This window comes from Heteronotia binoei, chromosome 1, assembly GCF_032191835.1.
Source record: "Heteronotia binoei isolate CCM8104 ecotype False Entrance Well chromosome 1, APGP_CSIRO_Hbin_v1, whole genome shotgun sequence".
Taxonomy (NCBI): domain Eukaryota; kingdom Metazoa; phylum Chordata; class Lepidosauria; order Squamata; family Gekkonidae; genus Heteronotia; species Heteronotia binoei.
The window spans coordinates 83,703,952-83,724,733 of record NC_083223.1 but is presented as its reverse complement, the minus strand read 5'-3'; the positions used below and the strand labels follow the sequence as shown (position 1 = coordinate 83,724,733).

The 20,782-nt window shown below is 41.4% G+C and overlaps 1 protein-coding gene across 2 annotated transcripts in view; it reads left to right on the top strand.

Moving 5' to 3' along the window:
- The window catches only part of LOC132570515 (transcription regulator protein BACH2-like), a 115,774-nt gene extending 105,148 nt beyond the window's left edge, over positions 1 to 10,626 (top strand). For both annotated transcript variants that reach the window (XM_060237182.1, XM_060237190.1), the window contains 2 exons: positions 1,205 to 1,411; positions 7,281 to 10,626. In XM_060237182.1, coding sequence (XP_060093165.1) covers positions 1,205 to 1,411; positions 7,281 to 7,763 — 690 coding nt within the window. In that variant the 3' untranslated portion in view covers positions 7,764 to 10,626. The remainder of the gene's footprint in view (positions 1 to 1,204; positions 1,412 to 7,280) is intronic.
- Positions 10,627 to 20,782: the final 10,156 nt, after the last annotated feature.

The window sequence follows — 20,782 nt, the reverse complement described above, 5'->3', positions numbered from 1 at the left end:
AAGGTCTCCAAAAGCAATTTCTAACCATACCTTTCCAGGAATCGCTGTAGTCCTTACTCTTCAGAGCTGACTCCCTATTTGACCGGGTAGGGAAATTCTCCTCTCATTAGAAGATCTATCCCCTTTCTTTGATCTGAATGGAAGTCTTTGTCTACTTCCCAAACTTCCTTGCCAACTTTCCCCCAGTTCTCCTGTCTGTGTTAAAACTATTCTAAGTCAGGGCTGAATTCTGAAACCGTCTGTAGTTGACTCTTATCAACTAGGGCTGAAATCAGAAAAATCTCCTCAGCATCCAATTCAGAAGTCTTTCTCTGGCCAGTTCATTCTAGCTAATTAGATCTCTTAGAACAGCCTATCACTTAAGGCTCCTGCCTCTGTGAAGAATTAACTGTTTGTACAGTACTTGTAAGCTTCTTAAAAGTGCAGTCCATCACACTACCATTTGGTGTGAAATGCTGTGGAGTCTTCTGAATTGCTGTCTGTGTTAGATTATATCATTTGCATCCTGAGAAAAAGTAGACAACAGTGAAGAGACATTTCACTGGAAAAATGAAATGATGATGATTGTATATTTCCTGCTACTCAGAGCTACCCTGCCCTCTGCGTGAAGAAGTTCCAACAGTAGGCCTATTCTCTGTGAATTAGCCCGATTCATTTTAAAATTATGTAATCCAGTAACCATTACCATAGTTTATGAAAGTGAATGCCATATGTTAATTACACACAGTTTCAAGAACAAGTCCCGCCCTCTCCTGAACTTGCTACTGTTAAGCCAACTCTTTTGGGTGACCCTCCCCCACCCCCCCAAAAAACCCTATAATATTATAAGAGGAAAAACTTTCTACATAATTCACAATTTCATAAAACATATTTTTAAAAAATTATAAATGTTATGTGCTGTAGTGTGCTCTTTTTAATTGTTCTTTACCTTTTCCAGTTGTATTGTGATCCTTTTTTAAATGATGCAAGCAGAGCTATGCATGGTCTTTAAGTATGATTAAGCTATATTACTATGTAGCATCATGACACAGGGAAATTTATTTACATTCCCTTTTCTATCAGTCTTGCCAATGAATTTGTCATTTCAGAGCAGCACACTAATGAAATCATTGCTCTTCTGTTGTTCAGATTAACAGTGTGCTGTCTTTAGCAGCATGCTAGATAATAAAACAAGCTACCTTTTGCTTTCTGTTGTGTTTTTCAGGTGAAACTTCCATTTCCTGTCGATCAAATCACAGATCTTCCAAGGAACGATTTCCAGATGATGATAAAGATGCACAAATTAACCTCAGAGCAATTGGAATTTATCCATGATGTTCGGCGGCGCAGTAAAAACCGGATCGCAGCTCAGCGCTGCCGCAAAAGAAAACTGGACTGTATTCAGAATTTAGAATGTGAAATCCGCAAGTTGGTGAGTTTAGTGAATCGTTGGTACTCACACACAAAGAAATTACAGTTCTTTGTCAGCTAGTTATGCTGACCATCAAATTTAGCGAAGCAGCAGTCCACAATGTAGTGCCCACAATGGCCCCTGCCAATGTGTTTCCTGGCATGCACTTGCTTCCTCTTTGCTCCTTCTGACCCCTTCCACATTCCATTTTTAATCTCATTTCTAATTCTCATTTTGTCTTTGACCTTTCACTTTCTACCCATCCTTTCATAATTTTTCACATTTCTTCCTTCCCCTTTCCTTGGCCCTGTTTCCTTCTTGAGTCTCTTTATCCCTCACTCTTACATCGAGCCATTTCTCCATCCACCTTTGGGTGTTCTAAAGACCATGGAAGGCTAGAGAGGAGGTGGTACTAATAAGAAGATCAGCAAAGGTGGCAAGTGCCAAGCTCCAATTGCAACTTGAATAATCTGAATAGTAGTCACAGCGTATATGGTAACAGGCTTCTCGGTACACAGCACAGCCCTATCCATCTTTGTTAGGGAGGCATTCACTTTATGTGACTTCATCACAACAAACAGCTTCACTGCTAGCAGAAAGGAAGGGGAGGAAAATAGACTCTCAGTGCAAAAAGTGAAAGTAAATATGAGAAGTGGAGACCTCCCCCATTGCTACCTGATTCCCTCATTATGGCTCAATGTGGGGTGGGACTTGTAGGGATAATCCCATATCCCGCCTCCCCCCCCAGCACCAAACCTGTTATGGCTCCAGGCCCCACTACTGACTGATGAGCCCAGCATCTACTGTAGCCAGGCCCAGTGTGGCATTCTTCTCCATGGCAGCTGGACCCAGCTTGGCTGCTGATGTTCTTTGATCCTAAGGGGTCCAGAGCTGTTGCTGGAATCACTCCCAGTCCAGGCTAGAGTGCCTCTGTTCTGATCAAGTAAGAGTGTGCAAATATATTGAGGGAGGATTTGAACCCCCCCTATGCATTTTAATTTTGATTTTGGATTTTCTGCAAACTTGGGGAGTCCCTTCCCCCCACCCCCACCCCCCGTTTGAAGAAAAATCTGTTTAGCATCCATGTTGTCCTGACCTACAGATTTAGGTATCCACAGATGGGGACCATACATTGCTATTAGTATATACACAAATGGGACTCATGGGAGCAGAATCCCTTCTTCCCCGCACTTTCTCACTGAGCACATCATGGCTCCCAGGCTCTCTGGGAGCTGTCACTGGGCCCAGCTTGGAACCCTGGATATTTTGGCAGCTGTTGTCAGGCCCAGAGCAGTCCATGTGCTCTCACTTGGCTGTGCCGCCATCAAGCCCAATGCAGCTCCAAGGCTTTGCTGCTGCTGGTAGCCCAGCACAGAGCCCTGCTGCTGCCACTGTGCCCAGCATGGCTCCTGGACTCTTCAGCAGACACTGCCAGACCTAGCACCCATGCTCTCCCTGGGCTGCACTGCTTTTGCCCGGCCCAGCATATCTTCCAAGCTGCATGGCTAGTGCCACTGGGCGCAACACAGGGCCCCGGGGTGCACTGCTGCTGATGGACCAAGCACAGCTCTGAGCCTTCTCCAACTGCCAGCAGTAGGTCAGTTTTTTGTGCTTGTACAGAGAATGCTGTTTTACATCTGAGGGAATATAAACACACACACACCAATATATTTTTCAAAGTTCTTTTTCCTGCAAGTCTAGGGGGTCTGCATATGGGGGCCACATGTTGCTAATAGTATATAGACAAGTGGGGACCCACAAGAAACTTGCAAGAGTGGCCAAGCAGGATGGGAGAGAGAGACCAAGCCTGCCAGCTGCACCTTTCTCTCCCCTCCTGCTTTGCTAAGCAGGATGGGAGGGCGACGGGTGGTGGGTCTTTGGGCTTCATGGCTGGCTGTGAAGCAAGAAGACTCAGTCCCAGGAGTCCATCTCTTGTCCTCTCCTCCTGATCAGCCAAACAGGAGGGTAAAAATTGGCAGCCGCAGTGAGTCCTCAAGATCTTGCAGCTGGCTTCAAAACTTCCAAAGACCCAGCCCAGGAAGGGCTCTTTCAAAGACCCACCTCTCTCTCTCCCCTCCTGCTTGACCAAAAGGAAGGCAAGGGAAGAGGCAGCCACAAGTCTCCCCCCCAAAAAAAAATTAAAAAGCCCTCCCATCTTGAAAATCCTGGCTATGCCCTTCTCTCCTTCCCACCCAACAGCCGTCCTACCAGTATCTGCTCCTCTATCTTCAGTTTTCCATCTTCTTCCCTGCTACAGCCTCTACCAAGGAAAACCATGGTCTTTCTCCACAGTGGGAACCAAATCACACACATTATTCTCTCCTTCTTTTTATCCACCAAACAACCCAGTGGGGTAGATTAGGCTGAAAGTATGTGACTGGTCTAAAATAACCCAGTGAGCTTCCACAGCAAGATAGGGATTTGAACCTGGGTCTCCCAAACTACTCAAAACCTCTTAACTGCTATGCTACATTGGCTTCCATAGTTTAGCTGCTGTAGAACCGAATTAAGCACCCAGGCCTGGTTGAATTATGCAACTTGGGTGGTATCAAGTCACCCTGAAGTTGCTTTCAGGCCTGAGTTGCCAACCCCCAAGTGGGACCTGGATATCTTAATAATAGCTGAACTCCAGACAACAGAGATCTGTCTCCTTGGAGAAAATGGCTGGGTTGGAGGTTGACTCTATGGCATTATATTCTGCTGTAGCCTCTCCCCTCCCAAAACCCTGCCTTCCTCAGGCTCCATCACAAAATCTCCAGGAACTTCCCAACCTGGAGGTGGCAATCCTAGGCCTGGCCCTAATGTGTCCTACCTCAAAGATCAAAATAGGCCTGGAAAGGGTCCTGCCTTCTTTCTCTGCCTTTAACTGACAGAACCAAACTTGGAATGCTGTGGTTGCCTAGCAACAGCATCTGAGGTAATCTGTTGCTTTAAGCTACAGGCACTCCTTTATCATTTCTTAGATTTTTTTTTTAAAGCCCCCGATGTTTTTTATTAAAGATGTCACCTTTTTTGCAAACCTAGAGCCCTTTTCAGGTTTCTAGAAGGATCCTTCTTGCCTATTCACATCTCCAGTCACCAGATTTAAGTATCCAAAGACTGTGGCCAACTTTACTATTAGAATACAAAAGAAGCATAGGCCCACAGTACTCACAGAAGAGATTTGCTTACCCTCAACATACTGCCTTGCCAGGCCTGCTCCCAGCACAACTTTTAGGTCTGTGCCTCCACCGCCTGTGGGCCTGGCACAACTCCTAGGCTGGTGCACCAGTGGCAGCACACCCAGTGCAGCTCCCAGGCTATGCAGCCACTGCTGGGCCTAATACAGAGCCCCAGGCTGCATAGCCATCATCACTGCTGGGCCCAGCACAGAGTCCCAGGCCACCACCACCACTGGGTGCAGGGCCCCTGGCTGTGTAGCCACTGCCACCAGACCAAGAGCAGAGCCCTGGGCTGCGCAGCTGCCACCACCACTGGGCCAAGTGCAACTTCCTGGCACCACCACTGCTGATAGTAAGTGCATTCTCTGCAAGTTTTGGGGAGATTTAGACCCCCTGTGCATTTTCTTTTAATTTTTGAATTTTTCTGCAAACTTGGGGAGCACTCCAAATTTGCAGAAAAATCTCTAGCCCTTGTATGGCCCCAATCCTCATATTCAGCTATCTGCAGATGGGGGCACACATGGCAAATATCATATATACAGTATATAAGTAGTATATAGATATGGTTTAGATGTGGAATGAAAGGCAGTGTGCTGTAGTGACCAGTGTGTTAGATTAGAATCTGAGAGATCCAGGTTCAAATCTCTTTTGCCATGAAGATCTCTGGGTGATCTTCAGTCACTCACTTTAAACCTACCTAACCTACCTTACAATGTTGTTATAAGAGTAAGATATGGAAGAGGGAACCATGTATTCCTCCCTGGAGAAATTCTGTGGTAAAAATGTAGTAGATAGGAAGAAGACACTGAAGGATTAAAAGTCACCCAGTTGCAGCCAAGGAAAGCCCACCATCCTAGCTCCTGCCTCATCAGAATACCTACTCACACGAAATAAAATCCATTGTACACAACTTCAGAGTTCCCTAGTATTGGTTTCAACTGTCTGTCCCTGATCTCTGATCTTGCAACGAGTTGCAGATTGTAACTAAAGCCACCCACTACAACTTATTTCTCTTGACTAAGTAAGGTCATACACTAGGTCATATTACTAAGGTTATTACACTATTATCTGAAATTTTTCCTGGCCCCTTTCAGATTCTGAAATCTTCCATCCTCCCCTGAGTATTTAATTAAATTGAAATTTACATTTAAGTAATTCTTTTTACCCATCATTTTCTAGATGATACAAAAGTGCATGAGTATAAAGCAGGGATGGCCAACGGTAGCTCTCCAGATGTTTTTTGCCTACAACTCCCATCAGCCCCAGCCAGCATGGCCATGCTGGCTGGGGCTGATGGGAGTTGTAGGCAAAAAACATCTGGAGAGCTACCATTGGCCACCCCTGGTATAAAGGATCCAGCAGATCATATAAGCCAGCTTTCCTATTTTAGACCAGGAAAGACTAACAAGTCAGGTGCCTGTCTAACCTTTTCTTGAACTTCTGAAGAAAACGCTACAATCGCATTACCCTCCCCAGTGTTCAGAATCACAGTGCTTCCACATGTCCACTTATGTCTTTTACCACTCACAACTCATTACTAGATAGTTACTCCGGTATCTCAAGTGAGGTGTAGTTGCAGTTCACCAGGTTTTGTACTAGAAGAAGAAGATGATGACAGCATTGGATTTATACCCTGCCCTTCACTCTGAGTCTCAGAGCAGCTTACAATCTCCTTTACCTTCCTCCCCCACAACAGACTCTCTGTGAGGTAGGTGGGGCTGAGAGAGCTCTCACAGAAGCTGCCCTTTCAAGGACAGCTCTGTGAGAGCAGCTGTCAGTGGAGGGGTGGGGAATCAAACCCAGTTCTCCCAGTAAGAGTCTGCGCATTTAACCACTACACCAAGCTGCAGCCATAGAAGATGTAATTGGCTCATGGATAGGCTGGCCAGATTAGGTGTCAAGAATCCACACCAGTGGCAGAGGAGAAGCTATGATGCTCCATGGGGGATTATTACAAATTATATATATTCTTCTTCAGTGGCAACCGTGTCCCACTCATTGATGTTTCAATTCTAGCCAGGTTTTTATATGCTCAAGTATTTTTCTGAGTTTTTTTTTCTGAGAGGTGATAAAATACAAGCTAAAAGCAATTTAATGGGTTTATTGAACTTGTGCATGCAGCAAATGGGTGGCATTTTTATTAGTCTGGCTCTGTCAGATGAGGAGTCTGAAAACAGAGCCCTAATGATATTGCACCAACGTTCATCACAACCTTTAATACTTCTGACAGCTGATGCAGATGTGTATAAGCTGGGTAAACAAAGCTCAGATCTGTGAGTTTCTAAGATCCTGTGGACCTCACCAACCAGTCAGTGTTTGAATTAGCAAGAAATCAGATCTGGGGAGTTCCTGTGTTTTACCTATCCCACTTGCTGCATAATTCAGAACGAGTTTTTAGAGCTCACTCTTTGCGTGTTTCACAGAATACCAAATTCTGGACTAGACTATCTCAGTCTAAGACCCAAGTCATGTTTTGGAATGTTTTTCCTCCCACTATCACCAATTATGCACTCTCTGCACTGTAGCAAATTGGGATGAGAGCTACACTAAACCTTTACCTCTACGTGAGGGAGCATTCAAAAATGTCACTCCATCTGCACTCTGAAACATTGCAGAACTTACATTCTGCAGAATGTTTGGTTCAGTTCTTTCTGGTTATAGAGCTCTAGAAGACAGGTGTAAAGAGTACTTCTTTGAAGCTAACACCTCCTTTTCCTACCTTCTTTCAGGTTTGTGAGAAGGAAAAACTTCTGTCAGAAAGGAACCAGCTGAAGGCATGTATGGGGGAGCTGTTAGATAATTTCTCCTGTCTTTCCCAAGAAGTGTGTAGGGATATGCAGAGCTCCGAACAGATCCAAGACCTGCACCGATACTGCCCTCTTCTCAGGCCTATGGATCTACCAACAGCAGTCAATATCAACTCTTCGCCAGCCAGTGTGGAGCAAAACATAGTAACATCCCAGTGTGTCAGGGAAGGCTTGCAGTGCTGTTCAGAGCAAAGCCCTGTGCAGCAGTTAGGAGCTCACTGGCTGCCTAACAACATTTCCGACAAGTGTGTTGCAACAAGAGTACTAGATGGAGCTGACCAAGGTACTTACTCTGAGCAGGAGCTCCCTCTAGAGCAGAATAATCAAACAGTGACGGTAGACTTCTGTCAGGAAATGACTGATAAATGTACAACAGATGAGCAGCCTAGGAAGGAGTACACCTAGTGGCTGGTAAACCTTAACGTCACATCATCAGTCAGCCAGTGGCCACGTTGGTTTGTTGTCTAGATGGAAGAACATATTTGGTGCACACTACAGTGGTCTTAGCAGCAATACTGTTTTTAAGTATTCCCTCCTCTCTACAAGCAGGAGATTGATTATCTTCTTCGCTATGGTGCTATCCCTTGTTCAGTCAGGGGAACAAAAACAGTGGCAACACTGTCTTTTTTATTATTATCGTTGTTGTTGTTATTGTATTTTAATTTCAATATTCAACAGGGATGGACATAACACCTCTGAGGACCCAAACGCAGCTTTTTTTCTCAGTGGCCCATGTCACAAAACCCTAACTCAGGAATTTCCTCTGAATGTTCAATTTTTCATTGAAGACAGCTTCTTTACACATCAAAGTTTTATAGCTAAACTGTACATACTATATATAGTATATAAAAATATATATATCCATATGCAAAAAAAAATCCCTGCATGCCTCAATTTTTTCTCATTAAAAAACTGGAACCTTTTCATTTTTATTGTATAAACAAGTTCCAACATTCCTTTTTTTTTTTTGTCCTTGATGATCAAAATGGTTTGCAATGGTTTTAAATATTTCTCCCCTCATCTAAGTTCACAGTTCAGCAATATCATTCAGTTGTACTTATTTATATAGTTTAATGTTGGAAGCTTATTCGAGATTTTTAATATAGATGGCATTTGGGGCTCAGCTGTCTCTCCTTTTTTTGTGCCAGTTGAGCAACATGGATTTAATTCTAATTGTCTCACAAATACTGTACAGCAACGGTCAACTTTGCCACTTGCACTGAGTTTTGGATCAAACCTCTTTTCATAAATGAAGTTGTGACTTCAGTATAACTCATATACTGTATTCTTTGCTTCCTTTTTTAAACTATTCTCGTATGTAAAATAAGGAAAAAAACACTCAGGAGATGACTATGTAGGGAAATCTTGCCAAATATGGAATTCACCCAATAGCGTTGATTGGGTATTTTCTGTATTCTTTTTTTTTTTTTTTAGTTTCCCAAACCAAATTTAAAATAGCTGCTTTTTAAAAAGAAAAAAAGAGGGATTGGTATTTGTTGAGTAAGGTTCCATATTTAATAAGAGACCTTAAAATTATTCAGTGGCCAGTGTATGTTATTGATGTTGAGAACTATAGCTCATGGCCAAGGGCATTTACATTAGTGAATGCAGTTCCATAGTTCCTAGTGAAGCTTCCATTGGGCTTCGTTATGCAGTTCTTACTTATTCAGGTAGTACTAGCACTGTTAACCCATGTGAACAGCTCTACTGGCCTCAATTTATAAATTCATTTAATACTATTTTATGTAGGTATTTCCTGCAGTGTTTTACTCAGTTTGCTCCCTATTTACACAGGCATCAACACCATTGTATTCAGGCCCTTGAAGTATAAAAAATAGCCCACATAAAAGAGCCTTCCGGGACTGGGATGATCATAAAGATTTGTGAGAGTTTAAAACAATGCATTTCAACAGAAAGATGATTGCATGCATCATGCTGTCAGGTTGCCTCGATTCACAGTTATTGTCTTCAGTATAGGCCAGCTTCTGTCTCAGAGATCATTGGGGAAGTAATTTCAAGCATATTGAATTTTTCATTTAAGAAAATCCACAAAGCTCTTAACTGACTCTCTTAATGACTGTGGAAGACAGCCTTTATTTAGACATAATATGTGGGCAAAAAAAAACCTTCTAGGGGCAAGCACAATACACCAGGACTTTTTTTCTGCACATACTGAAATGAATAAGAATTGCGGGAAAGAAATGCTTTTGCACAACTCCTATTTATTTCAAAAAGACTTGTGCAGGTGGACTTCCTGGTGGATTGTATTTTTTTTTTAAGTGACTTTTGATTTCTCTGTCTTAATCATGCCTGGGTGCTTTGAGGGATATTTTCTGTTGTCATCCATGGTTTACAGATTGGTACTATTCTCCTTCCCTGCAGATCAAATGATAGCTCAGACCCGGCTGTTCCTTTTAACTATGACAGTGCGTTCCTCCATGCTAACGTTTACACTAAGCGGTGTGGCACTCAGTCAGCCAGCATCATGTTTTTTTCTAGTGGAGGAATCAAGCTCCCTCTCTTTGTTGTTGTGTTTTCTTTAACCAGTTTATGGAGACAGTTTGCCAGTCCAGCAGCCAACCTGCAGACTGGGAGGGTGTATACAGTGCATGTGCCACGTTTACTTACTAGGTGGGGAGGGAAGGGTTGTCCTTCTGTAGGTTGAAGATGCTATATTTTAAAATATATATTATATATATATTATTTAAGTATTAACCATTTCTGTAAAAGATAAATAAAAACTTATCTCTTAACTATTTGTATATTTATATATGTCATATGGATGCTAGTACAAGCTGTAGGATAATGTTTGGCACCAGGATAAGAAGTCCTTGACTTGCTTTGAAAGCATAGCTATTTAATTATATTGGAAGCCTGCAACCGTTTCTTGCAGGGAAAAGAAGCTCTTTTGTGGGAAGGTGACAAAAATATCGGGTTGGGGGGGGGGGTTGTAATCAGTTGATGTTGCAAAGCACTTCTGTGATTTGCAGAGAGCTTCTACTTCTGTGAGAGACAGTGATGGAAGCTAGAATTTTAAAGCTACATGTGAATTGCATTATAGATTCATAGCCAGGGTTTGTCATTTGGGATTTTTTGTTGCTATTCAGCTGACAGTGGGTGTTTTTTTTTTCAGATGTGTTTTTCTGTTGCCTTTTTTATTTTAAGTGACCTCCTATGGCTAGTTGTGGTTTTTATGGGTATTCAACCAAGTCTGAACTAGCTTTATGACATGAAGATTTACCGTCATAACCAACTCATGTGCAACTGGTACTTTTGACCTCATTACAATGGTTCAAATGTAATTGACAGAACATATTGTTCTACAGCTATTGTATTGACCTGGCTGTATCATTGGTGCTGGGCCTCTCTCTACTGTTTCCTTCTGTTTCATTTTGTTTTTAATGGAAACTATTTTAATTTTTTTTAAGAAAAAAAACAAAAAACAAACCACTTCTCAAATAAGTCTGTTGTTTCAAACTGTTTAGGATGTTTTGAGTTTGGCTGTTCACTATTTAGAAATGGCTGACTTGTGTATCTTCTTCCTCGGACTATGTATTGTGTAAGGTTCTTTGAAACAACATGTGGCTCTTGAGTCAACTTCAAGGAAGACATTTAGGAGAATTAGTTTCAGATCTGGACATAAAGTTAGTGTATTTGAACTGCATCGGGCTAGAGAGGGAATAAAATAACTGACCAAAATTCTATTCTTAAATAAAAATGACGTCTGCATTGTTTAGCAATGCAAGAGGAAAAGATATTTATTTCTTTCATGGATTGTGGGTCATAATTCATGAAGGAATTGATGGTTTTGTCTTAGTTTAGAATTTTTTGCTGGACAGGAGCTGCTTTTGCACTGACACAGACAGAATATAGGATAAATTTGCATTTAGCCCTGTCCCGTCTGCAACTACTCTTCCTTTTTCTGATTTGCCTTTGCTATATTTTGTATTACCAGGAAACCTCATTTCATTTAGGCTTCTTCTGCTTTTGTCAGGTGAATACTACACTATGTAATATATTTGTTTCTCTGTGTTATCTTGGGGGTGCCTTGAATACAACCGAAGTTCATTGCAACCTGATTCTGGAACAAATAGCTAGTAGAAAAAAAATTAAAGAATCAATGAAGTTATCAAGTCAATATTTATATCCCAGACATAACGTATGACGACTCAGGCGTCAGCATTTGATGCTGCAGAATAAAATTATTATTTTATATATTGTACAATTAAATTATTCAGTGTCTTTCTAAGGATATATGCTGCTTTTAAAAATGCACTATTTTTTTTAATCTAATCCATGTATCTTTGTTCCCAAGGAAGTTTTTAAAAATGTCATTGGAAAAGCAAACCACTGTGATTAGTATTCCATCTGCTGTCTTTTTAAAAGGGAGAAACCAGTTCTGCTCAGAATGTGAGGGGCAACAAATTGCATTTATTACCAGTTTTGTAATTTCAAAATTTACACTGACATTTGGAAGTATATTTACATAGTCAGTTTTTAAAAGCTGAAACTTTTATAGTCACAGGGTTGGATCCTATGCCTTGATCTGCTTGCACAAGTGGCATTCTGGTCATGCGAGGTACTGTTCCCAAGGTCCACTTACCTCCAGGAGCAGAAAGGGCGAGAAAGAAAGTTCTGTTCCTTGAACGGCAGCTAAGCCCACATTGTATTGCATCACATCCCCAAATAGGGCATCCATTACTTTCAGATCAGTATGGTGACTGGCAGTTACTCCATCGGTTCATCATTGTGATGAAAAAAGGCTGCACCTGTGGAACCTGTTTTCCTAAAAGTTCATAAAGAAAAAAAGTGGTTTTGTGCTAGATTGAATATGGAGAACCATTCTGACAGCATCCATGTTGAGATTTTAAAAAATGAATATGCCAGAATCAAAATGTTTGAGCCTTTTAAGAGAACTGTATGGTAATCTCATTAATTAAGTGTTCTCATTTTTTCACTGATGACTTGTAATAGGCATGTATGTGTTCTTTTAAAAAATCATACATGAAGGTTTAGATCAGGGGTGTCAAACATGCAGTTTGGGGGCCGAATCAGGCGCCCGGAGGGCTCCTATCAGGCCCCCAAGCTAGTAGCTGAGCAAAACCTCTATTTTCTCCATTGGCTGAGGCTCCTTCCCCCATGGGGAGGAGGAGCTTGCTTTGCCAGGCTATCACAATCGAACAGCAGAGCTACTGAGCCAAGCCTCTCTTCCTTCTGTTGACTGAGGCTCTTCCCCCTCCTCATCCTCTGGGGAAGGAAGGAAAGAACCAGAGCTTCCTTTTCCCAGTTCCCTGGCTCCCATGGGGAAGATACAAAGAAAGCACCTTTAAGGCCAATGAGTGCTAATGTTTTATACATGTTTTAAGTTTTTTAAAAATAAAATCTTTAATTGTGTTTGTGTCCTTTATAAAGTTTATATCTCTGCTATCTAATCTTAAAGAGGTACACATATGGCCCAGCCCGACAAGGTCTAATTTATGTTAGATCTGGCCCTCATAACAAATGAGTTCGACACCCCTGGTTTAGATGGTAGAGCATATCAAGCATCAGACCCATAAGCCTGTGAAAGTTTAAATTCCAGACGAACCAGCTCAAACAGTCAGATTTTGCAAAAGTAATCCTATTTCAGGCTTTTGTCCTTCATTTACCTGACATCTTTATAATGTGCCCCTTTAAAGTTATATTTAGAAGAGATGGATGGGGTTCTTGATATTGCCTAAGGAAAACCTTGCTAAAATGTGGTAGCTAATTTATGTCTACAGAACACAAATCAGTGTGCGTTATTTTGCTTGTTTATACTGTGTATATTTATAATATTTGAATAATTTTATGACTCAGGCATCGAGTGATGCTGCTGCAGAATAGAGTTGTACATGTCCATATATTAAGTCCATTCAAACAACTTTATGTATATTAAAAATCTATAGGTTGGTGGATTGTAGACTGCTACTAATAAATTATTATAATGCTCTGTAATCATTACTTGCAGTGTAAAAGAACTACAGCAGTTTCCTACACTCCACCAATATTATGTTATCAAATTTAAACTAGTGATATGTGTTGTTTTTAAATTAAATTATAATACTCATATAGTTCTACATCTTTGTGATGAAAACCACTTTTCTGGTAGGGATTAATTGTTCACATTTCCTCTCAAATTTAAAAGTAGAAAATTAAATACCATTATTATCCCACACCTTATAAACTTTATTACAGTATAAACCCATTTGCCAGATGTCAAGTTTACATACAATTTAGTCACCTATTCAGTGCCGCAATCTATAAGGAAATACATGCATCCTGGTCCTATATAAGCTTACTCAAAAGTAAATCCCACTGAGTTTGCGGTTTATTTATGTGAGTGGAACTGCAGCCTTATTTTGGTCAGGAATTGACTTCTGTCACTTTTCAGAACTTGAAAAAAAGAATCTATAGTTAGTGATCCCTTTTATGTCTTGAAAGCCTTGGGAATCAGAAACTCAGCCTAGGATTTTCCAGAGTGCTTTTGTCTTAACAGGTTAGTTCACATGTGGGTGCCAACCTGAAGATCTGGGTTTCTTCCATCTATTCTGTTGCATTGCAAGTGAATGCTTCTGTATTTACAGTGTTCAAAAATAATTTTTCATGATTCAGAAACCCATTTTTACAACTTACAATAGAATTCGAAGTATCTGGATCCCTTCAATCAGTAGAAACTATACTAAACATTTTGGAGACTGTTGGATGCTTGACTTTTGCTATTCAATTTAAGAGTCTACTTTTGATTTCAAGGGTGGAGAATATCCCCCAAGAGTTTGTTCCAGAACCAGTGGGATACAAGAGCACCTCTACTATATGCCTTACAAACTTCAGAGGCCATAATCAAAACAGGGTTTTTATCAGTGTATGCAAGGGGATTCAGCCCCTCTTCTCTTCCTCCCCAGGTCAAACAGTATGGACAGTTTTCACACATATCTACCTGTATAATCCTCTGTACCTCTCATAACTGGTCAATGACTGTAACAAGTTGCATCAGGTGTTTTTCTATATACTTTTTACACAGATTCTATGCGATTAATGTAACTTAATTCAATGCATCATTTTATTGTACTCGTTATTAAGCTTGTCTATTATTTTTTTCTAGGTGACTGTGGTTTCTTGTGATTTTTATTGTACAAATGAAATGGCTGTTGATGCTTATTCCTTGTTACTAAGAATTTTTACCTTTTTGGAAAAACAGCATTGCTATGAACTAATAAATTTAAGACTTCATTTACTCATTGTAAATACAGTTTCGTGCAAAAAAAAAATCTTTCCATTCATTTGAATTGATAGTGTTAACTGAATTTTGTCTAGACACCATTTCTGTTGATGAAATAAAGACATATCATTATGTATTGTAGTTCTCCTGCTTTTGAAGTTACTATTGTTATAATACCTTGCAATCTGGCTGAGGTAACAGATCTTGTATTAGATGTAGTTAGGCTGCACCTAACTAACACTTTGAATAGTTTAGAAGATTTCCAGTCAGTGAACAAATTCTTTGCATACATTGTTGTTATCCTGTCCTTCACTTGCACGAGAGGTAAAAAATGCCAGGACAAAACAAGACTGGCAGGTGTGGTTACTTCATCAGTTCATCATTGTGACACCTGTTATGGTAGCTCTTCAAGCAGAGTCTCTTAGCCTGCTAGTGGCTTCCTTAGACATAAATGGCCTCTTCCTGGGTAGCTGTATGTAAAGAAGCATTTCTCCTAAGTTCTGAGCAATTTGTGATAATGAAAGAGAAGAGTAATTTAGGCTTACTTGGAATGACTGCCTAGGTAACATGCCAAGTAAGCTTTTAGCACTAAGCAAGGGTCCCACCCCAACAGCACCTTTAAGCGGAAGCTTGAAATACAAGTGAGGTGCTTTGCTGCAAAGAATCTATTGTGGATCCTGCTGGACTCCTGTGGGTTCATTGTTATAATCCCCACACACAGGCAACTACAAGGAATCCCCTTTATGCCTTGGTGAAGAGCATGACATATCACACTGCTGAATTCGTCACCAGTTTACTTCTAAGGCAAGGCATGATAGATTTTCACTTAAAAGAGGCACTCTGGGAAAGGTTTTATCTGGCACTTCTCAGGAAAAAGATCTGAGCTCAATGCTGACCTCAAAACATTGACCAGTAGATCTAAGCATCTTCGGTACCAGCAGTTCCAAGACTGAACCTAAACAGTTATGGCCCAATAAAAAAAATACAGGAAAAGCTACAAGCTTTTCCTCTCGATCCCCAGAGTATAGTTCTTCAGAACCACCATCTAAAAATGCTCCACACAACCACCTGGAGAAGTCTCGCAAGTCAAAGTCATCATCCACCCCTATTTGTCCTCATTGGTAAGACCCAGCTGCTTGTAAACCACATTTGGAACCAGACAAGGAGGCAGCCACCAACCCAAGCACACCCTCTCCATTGGTCCATTCACCATACTCAACCCAATGTATCTTGCAAGGTGAAGTCCAAGACTTGGGACCCCTCATCCCCTGTCATCAACCAATGGATCTACCACCCCAACAGGATCTGACAGATCTGTGTTTGATGTCCTGAACATTGTACCAGTACCTCCAGTGTGATTGTTATGATCAGGGCTGGGATCCATATGCTCCCCTCTGTTCCAACAAAGCAGAAACAGGTCACTACTATCTAGAGACAGTCCAAAACCTACACACAATCTCTAGGTGAGCTGGCCTTTGAACAGGGGTTGTTTTGTAAAAAAAATAGGTGGTGGAGCTCATCCAGGGATTGTTATGCAGCTGCACATACTATTCAATAGACAAGGAGGTGGAACTCTCAGGAGGAGGTGGAACTCTCAGAAAGGTTCAAGAGCTGCGCTCCTGTGAGGCCTGCCTTTGACTATATTCATCCTACTTATGTGAACAGAGCACCAGACTGTACCTCTGAACTCTCACCCATAATGATGCTATATGCTCCTGAGCAAAAATTTCCACATATTTAAGGAACAACTCCTCCAAATGTCTCAATCCCTAAAAATGTATGTATCCTGCACACCTCCAATGGCCATAGTTCTGCTATTTAGTTATACATAAGGGGAACATGGGACCCATCATTTGCCATAATGGATGGCTTACTGGAAGTCACAACGACCTTAATTATACCCATCATAAGTGTCACCTTTGGCCAGGTGTATTGAGAATCAATACAGACCTGAGCAGGAAAATGCCCTTTCCTTTTTCAACTTACCACAACTAACTCCTTGGTCATAGGCCACATTCAAGGGAAAAATAAGGGCACTCAGCCCCGATTGACAAAGAAGACTAAACTAGATGGGTAGGCAGACAAAGCTATGTCTTCTCTGCCTTTGTTTTCAAAATTGCCAATTATCAATGCACCATGGCCCACTATCAACTCTTCCTGTGGAATGTTACCTAATGACAAACACAAACTGGTGAAACCTACCCTTCAAGGGTGTGGATCTCCTCAGTGCTACCAATGACATCCTCAACAAAATTACAAAGGACAAACTCACTCCTAAGACTTTAAAGGTGATCTCTTCTGTTCCTAACCCTAAGCCCTATTACAGACCATACTACTCTGCATTCAGAGGAAGAGATTTCCTGGTACCTCACCCTTCATATTCCAGCAGGCCTTCCTATACACATGCCAGTCAACTCCCAAGACAAACATAGTTTCCAATGCTGCAGGTCATGTCCTGCAAGAGGTTCATTCTCCTCCCCCAGGAACATGATCTTCTGTAGGGTTCCTTCCTGCACCCAGATATTGGCAACCTGAATTTAGCACTGTAATTCATTCAATGGCCAACTGCCAGTTCTTGGAACCAATAAAAGTGGTTCTGTTTCACACTAGAAAACAATCCACTTGGCACTATTATTCTGTCAAGTGGAAACATTTCTGTGCATGGGCTAAGGACCAAAATATAGAACCTGTCACATGTCCCGTTGAAAAGATCTTCAAATATCTGCTGAATCTGATTCAATGAGGACTCTCATCCACCTCCATAAGAGCCCACCTAGCAGCCCTAGCATGCTTTCACCTCCATATTGAGGGGGAGATCTTTGTTTGCCCAAAGGAAATCCAGACTAACCTTATAAGGTTACCAAATCAAATTCTTCCAGTCCCTCAGTGGAGCCTGTCGTTTGTGCTTCCAGAGCTCATAAGCAAGCCATTTGAACCCATGGCCAGCAGCTCCCTCCATCTCCTCACCATAAAAACAGTGCTCCTAACTGCTATCATTTCAGCCAGAAAGGTCAGCAAACTCTAAACACTGCAACATGACTTTTTCTGAAAGTATTCAATGTTAGAGTAGTACTTCGCATTTTGCTCCAGTTTCTTCCTAAAGTAACATTCAAATTCTGTCTAAACCAAGACATCACCCTACCTTTATTTATTTATTATTTATTTATTACTTTCAATTTATATCCCGCCCTCTCCGCAAGCGGACTTTGTTATATCCACTCCCTCAGGATGACCAGGAATGAGCTCTCCATTCCTCAGATGTGTGTAGAGAACAGAGCACTTATTTTCTTTCAGAAAATATGACAACCTGTTCATCTCCTTCTTCAGACCCAACTTGGGCAAGAAGCTTTTGACACAATACATTTCCAGATTTCCTGCATTAAACTATTATAAACTAATATGAGTTGGCTGCTCACTGCATCTTCACACTCAATCCACTCCACAACACAATCCACCTCAGCTGCTTTTTGCTGTGGTCTCTTCAGTGACCCCATCTGCAAGGCTACAGTGTGGTCTTCCTTCTGTACCTACACAAAGTATTACTTGATGGACTCAGATGTCTCAAGAGACATAGCAGTGGGGAAAGAGGTCCCGCAGTCTCTATTCAACTGAGAGTTCACACCCACCTTCTTAAGACTGTTAAGTCAGCTTCCTACTCTCCCAGGTGGGACTACACAGGTACAATGATGATTAGAGTTGCACTTACCTGTTACATTGAATGGTCACATGTGCAGTCACACCTCCTTCCCTCCTGTCCTATTGTAAAAAAGGAAAGGTCCCCTGCGCAAGCACCAGTCGTTTCCGACCCTGGGGTGACGTTGCTTTCACAGCGTTTTCACGGCAAACTTTTTTTTTACAAGGTGGTTTGCCACTGCCTTCCCCAGTCTTTTACACTTTTCCCCCCAGCAATCTTACCGACCTCAGAAGGATGGAAGGCTGAGTCAACCTTGGGCCGGCTATCTGAATCCAACTTCCACTGGAATCAAACACAGGTCGTGAGCAGAGAGTTCAGACTGCAGTACTGCTGCTTTAGCACTCTGCACCACAGGGCTGCTATATGTCCTACTGTAAGCTCTTAACTAAATCCAACAACTATTCCTCACCAAAATTGGCAGAGTGGAATGGAGGGAAAGGCACTCCACCCCTCCTCATGCTGCAAAAGGTGTGGGGGAGAGGAACAGAGCACCCTTAAGTGTTGTTTGAGCCTCACTCTATGAACAACTGTTACAGGTAAGTGCAACCTGTTTTACCAGTTCACAAGCAGCTGAAACCACTTTTGCAGAAATTAGTGGTGTTGTTTTTACAGGAAGTGGAAAGTGGCATCTCTTTCCTGCTCTATATTATTTGCCTTTACGTCTATAAACTTAAACCTGAAGGTTGAAAAGAACATTCCCATTTTAAAAATTATAAAGGGCAACAAAATCTTGACTGTCTGTTTATACTGCCTATACTGTCTGCTAGTCTATGTAGGGATACTTTCCTGCTGTATAGACCCCCCCCCACACACACACACACCTTAGCATTTTAGTTCCGTGACATAATAGCTCAGGCAAACAGTGTGCAGTCTGAAGCAATTACTCGTCTTTCAGAATGGGATAGCATGAAAACAAAGGATAGAAGGATGCACCTAACTACTTTTTGCATTTGCCCTCTATCAATTTCTTCATTTGCTTGTGTGTGTGAGCACACGTGTGTTAGGGTTGGGGTTTTTTATTGTTTCTGTGCGGTTTTCACACAAGTGTTAAGCATATGCATATCAATACCATTTTCAATATTTAGAAGGCTTACTATCATGCTTCTAAGATGTAGTTCTTCAGAGAAATGAAGCAGTGTTAATGCTACCTATTTATATATAACAACCTATACATAAATAGTGAAAATATATAGCTAAAAGAGATATATTTAAGCTGTTAAGGCACTGTTTCTTCTTGAAATTTCAGCTTCTTTTTAGTAGTTGAATACAGATCTTGATTCTAGCATCTTGGTTCTAATACATGTACATAAAAACATAAAAGCACATTGTGGCAAATAGTAAACATTCATATATGCTAGACATGATGTGGTAATGTAGTAAGGCTCTCAGGTAAGAGTACAGACTGCTACACATGAGGTTGCAGATGGTGGATCCTAGCTCTGAATGTTTCACCCTATAAAAATATCCATTAAACAGAAATCTAGCATAGGAGGAATAACAGTTCTGCACTCACCTACCCCCTCCATTTTATCCTGTGCTGGATTATTATTGGCAGAGTTTTTAATACAGAGGAGCATTCCACAAAGATCTAATCTTCCACCTGCAATCTGAAATGGTTCTGTTTATTCTGCCACTCAGGTCTCTTCTGCCTTATTCCTTCCCTGCATGTGCGAATAACATGACATGAATAATACATCGCCTATGACATTGTGCTGAGGCTAATAAAGTTAATTTTGAATTGTTAATTGACTTTGTTTTTTCTAACACTTTTCAAATACATACTTAAGCACAATAAACACCCTTCTTGCTTTAAAACTGATTAGCAGTGTTCAGTCTGTGGCAAAGCCTGTACTCCTGTCCTGTGCGCACTTACTTGGGTGTAAGTCTTTCTCTTCTGGAAGTGGAGCTTCTGCCACAAAAGTCTTCACTGCAGGAAGAAAGAAGGTGGGTGATTTTGCCTGATTCCTCTTATGACTGGCATCACACATCCTGTGGCTTTTTGTCCATGAAGCGCTCAGATTCCCAGCGCTGCCATTTCATGGGACACAAGAAGCTGCTTTTGGGAGGGAGGGAGATTAGCTTCTACAAGTGCCTTGTGCTCATAGTTCATTGGATCCAACCTATTCGGTTTTTAAGATCATTTTATAGTGAGAGCTGCAAATACCTTTTGCCCAATAGGTTGAGAGAAAATGAAGTCTTTTCTTTAACCAGCGGCACTGAAGGGCCATGCATACTGTGGTTGCCCAAGTGTTATAGTCACTTATTGGGTAATGCTGCCAGTGGCTTGATTGGTGGTGAACAGCGCACTCTTCCCCATCCCTCCCTTGGGCCATGCTGAGGACAAACAGAAGCCCTGTTCACGTGTTACAGGGAATGTACATAACATCCTGCATGCTCACACGTACATCAGTTTGTAAGAAAGAGTTCACAAATGAAATTGGGGACCAGTACCTGGATAAATGTGATCATGTATTCAGCTGTACATGCTTT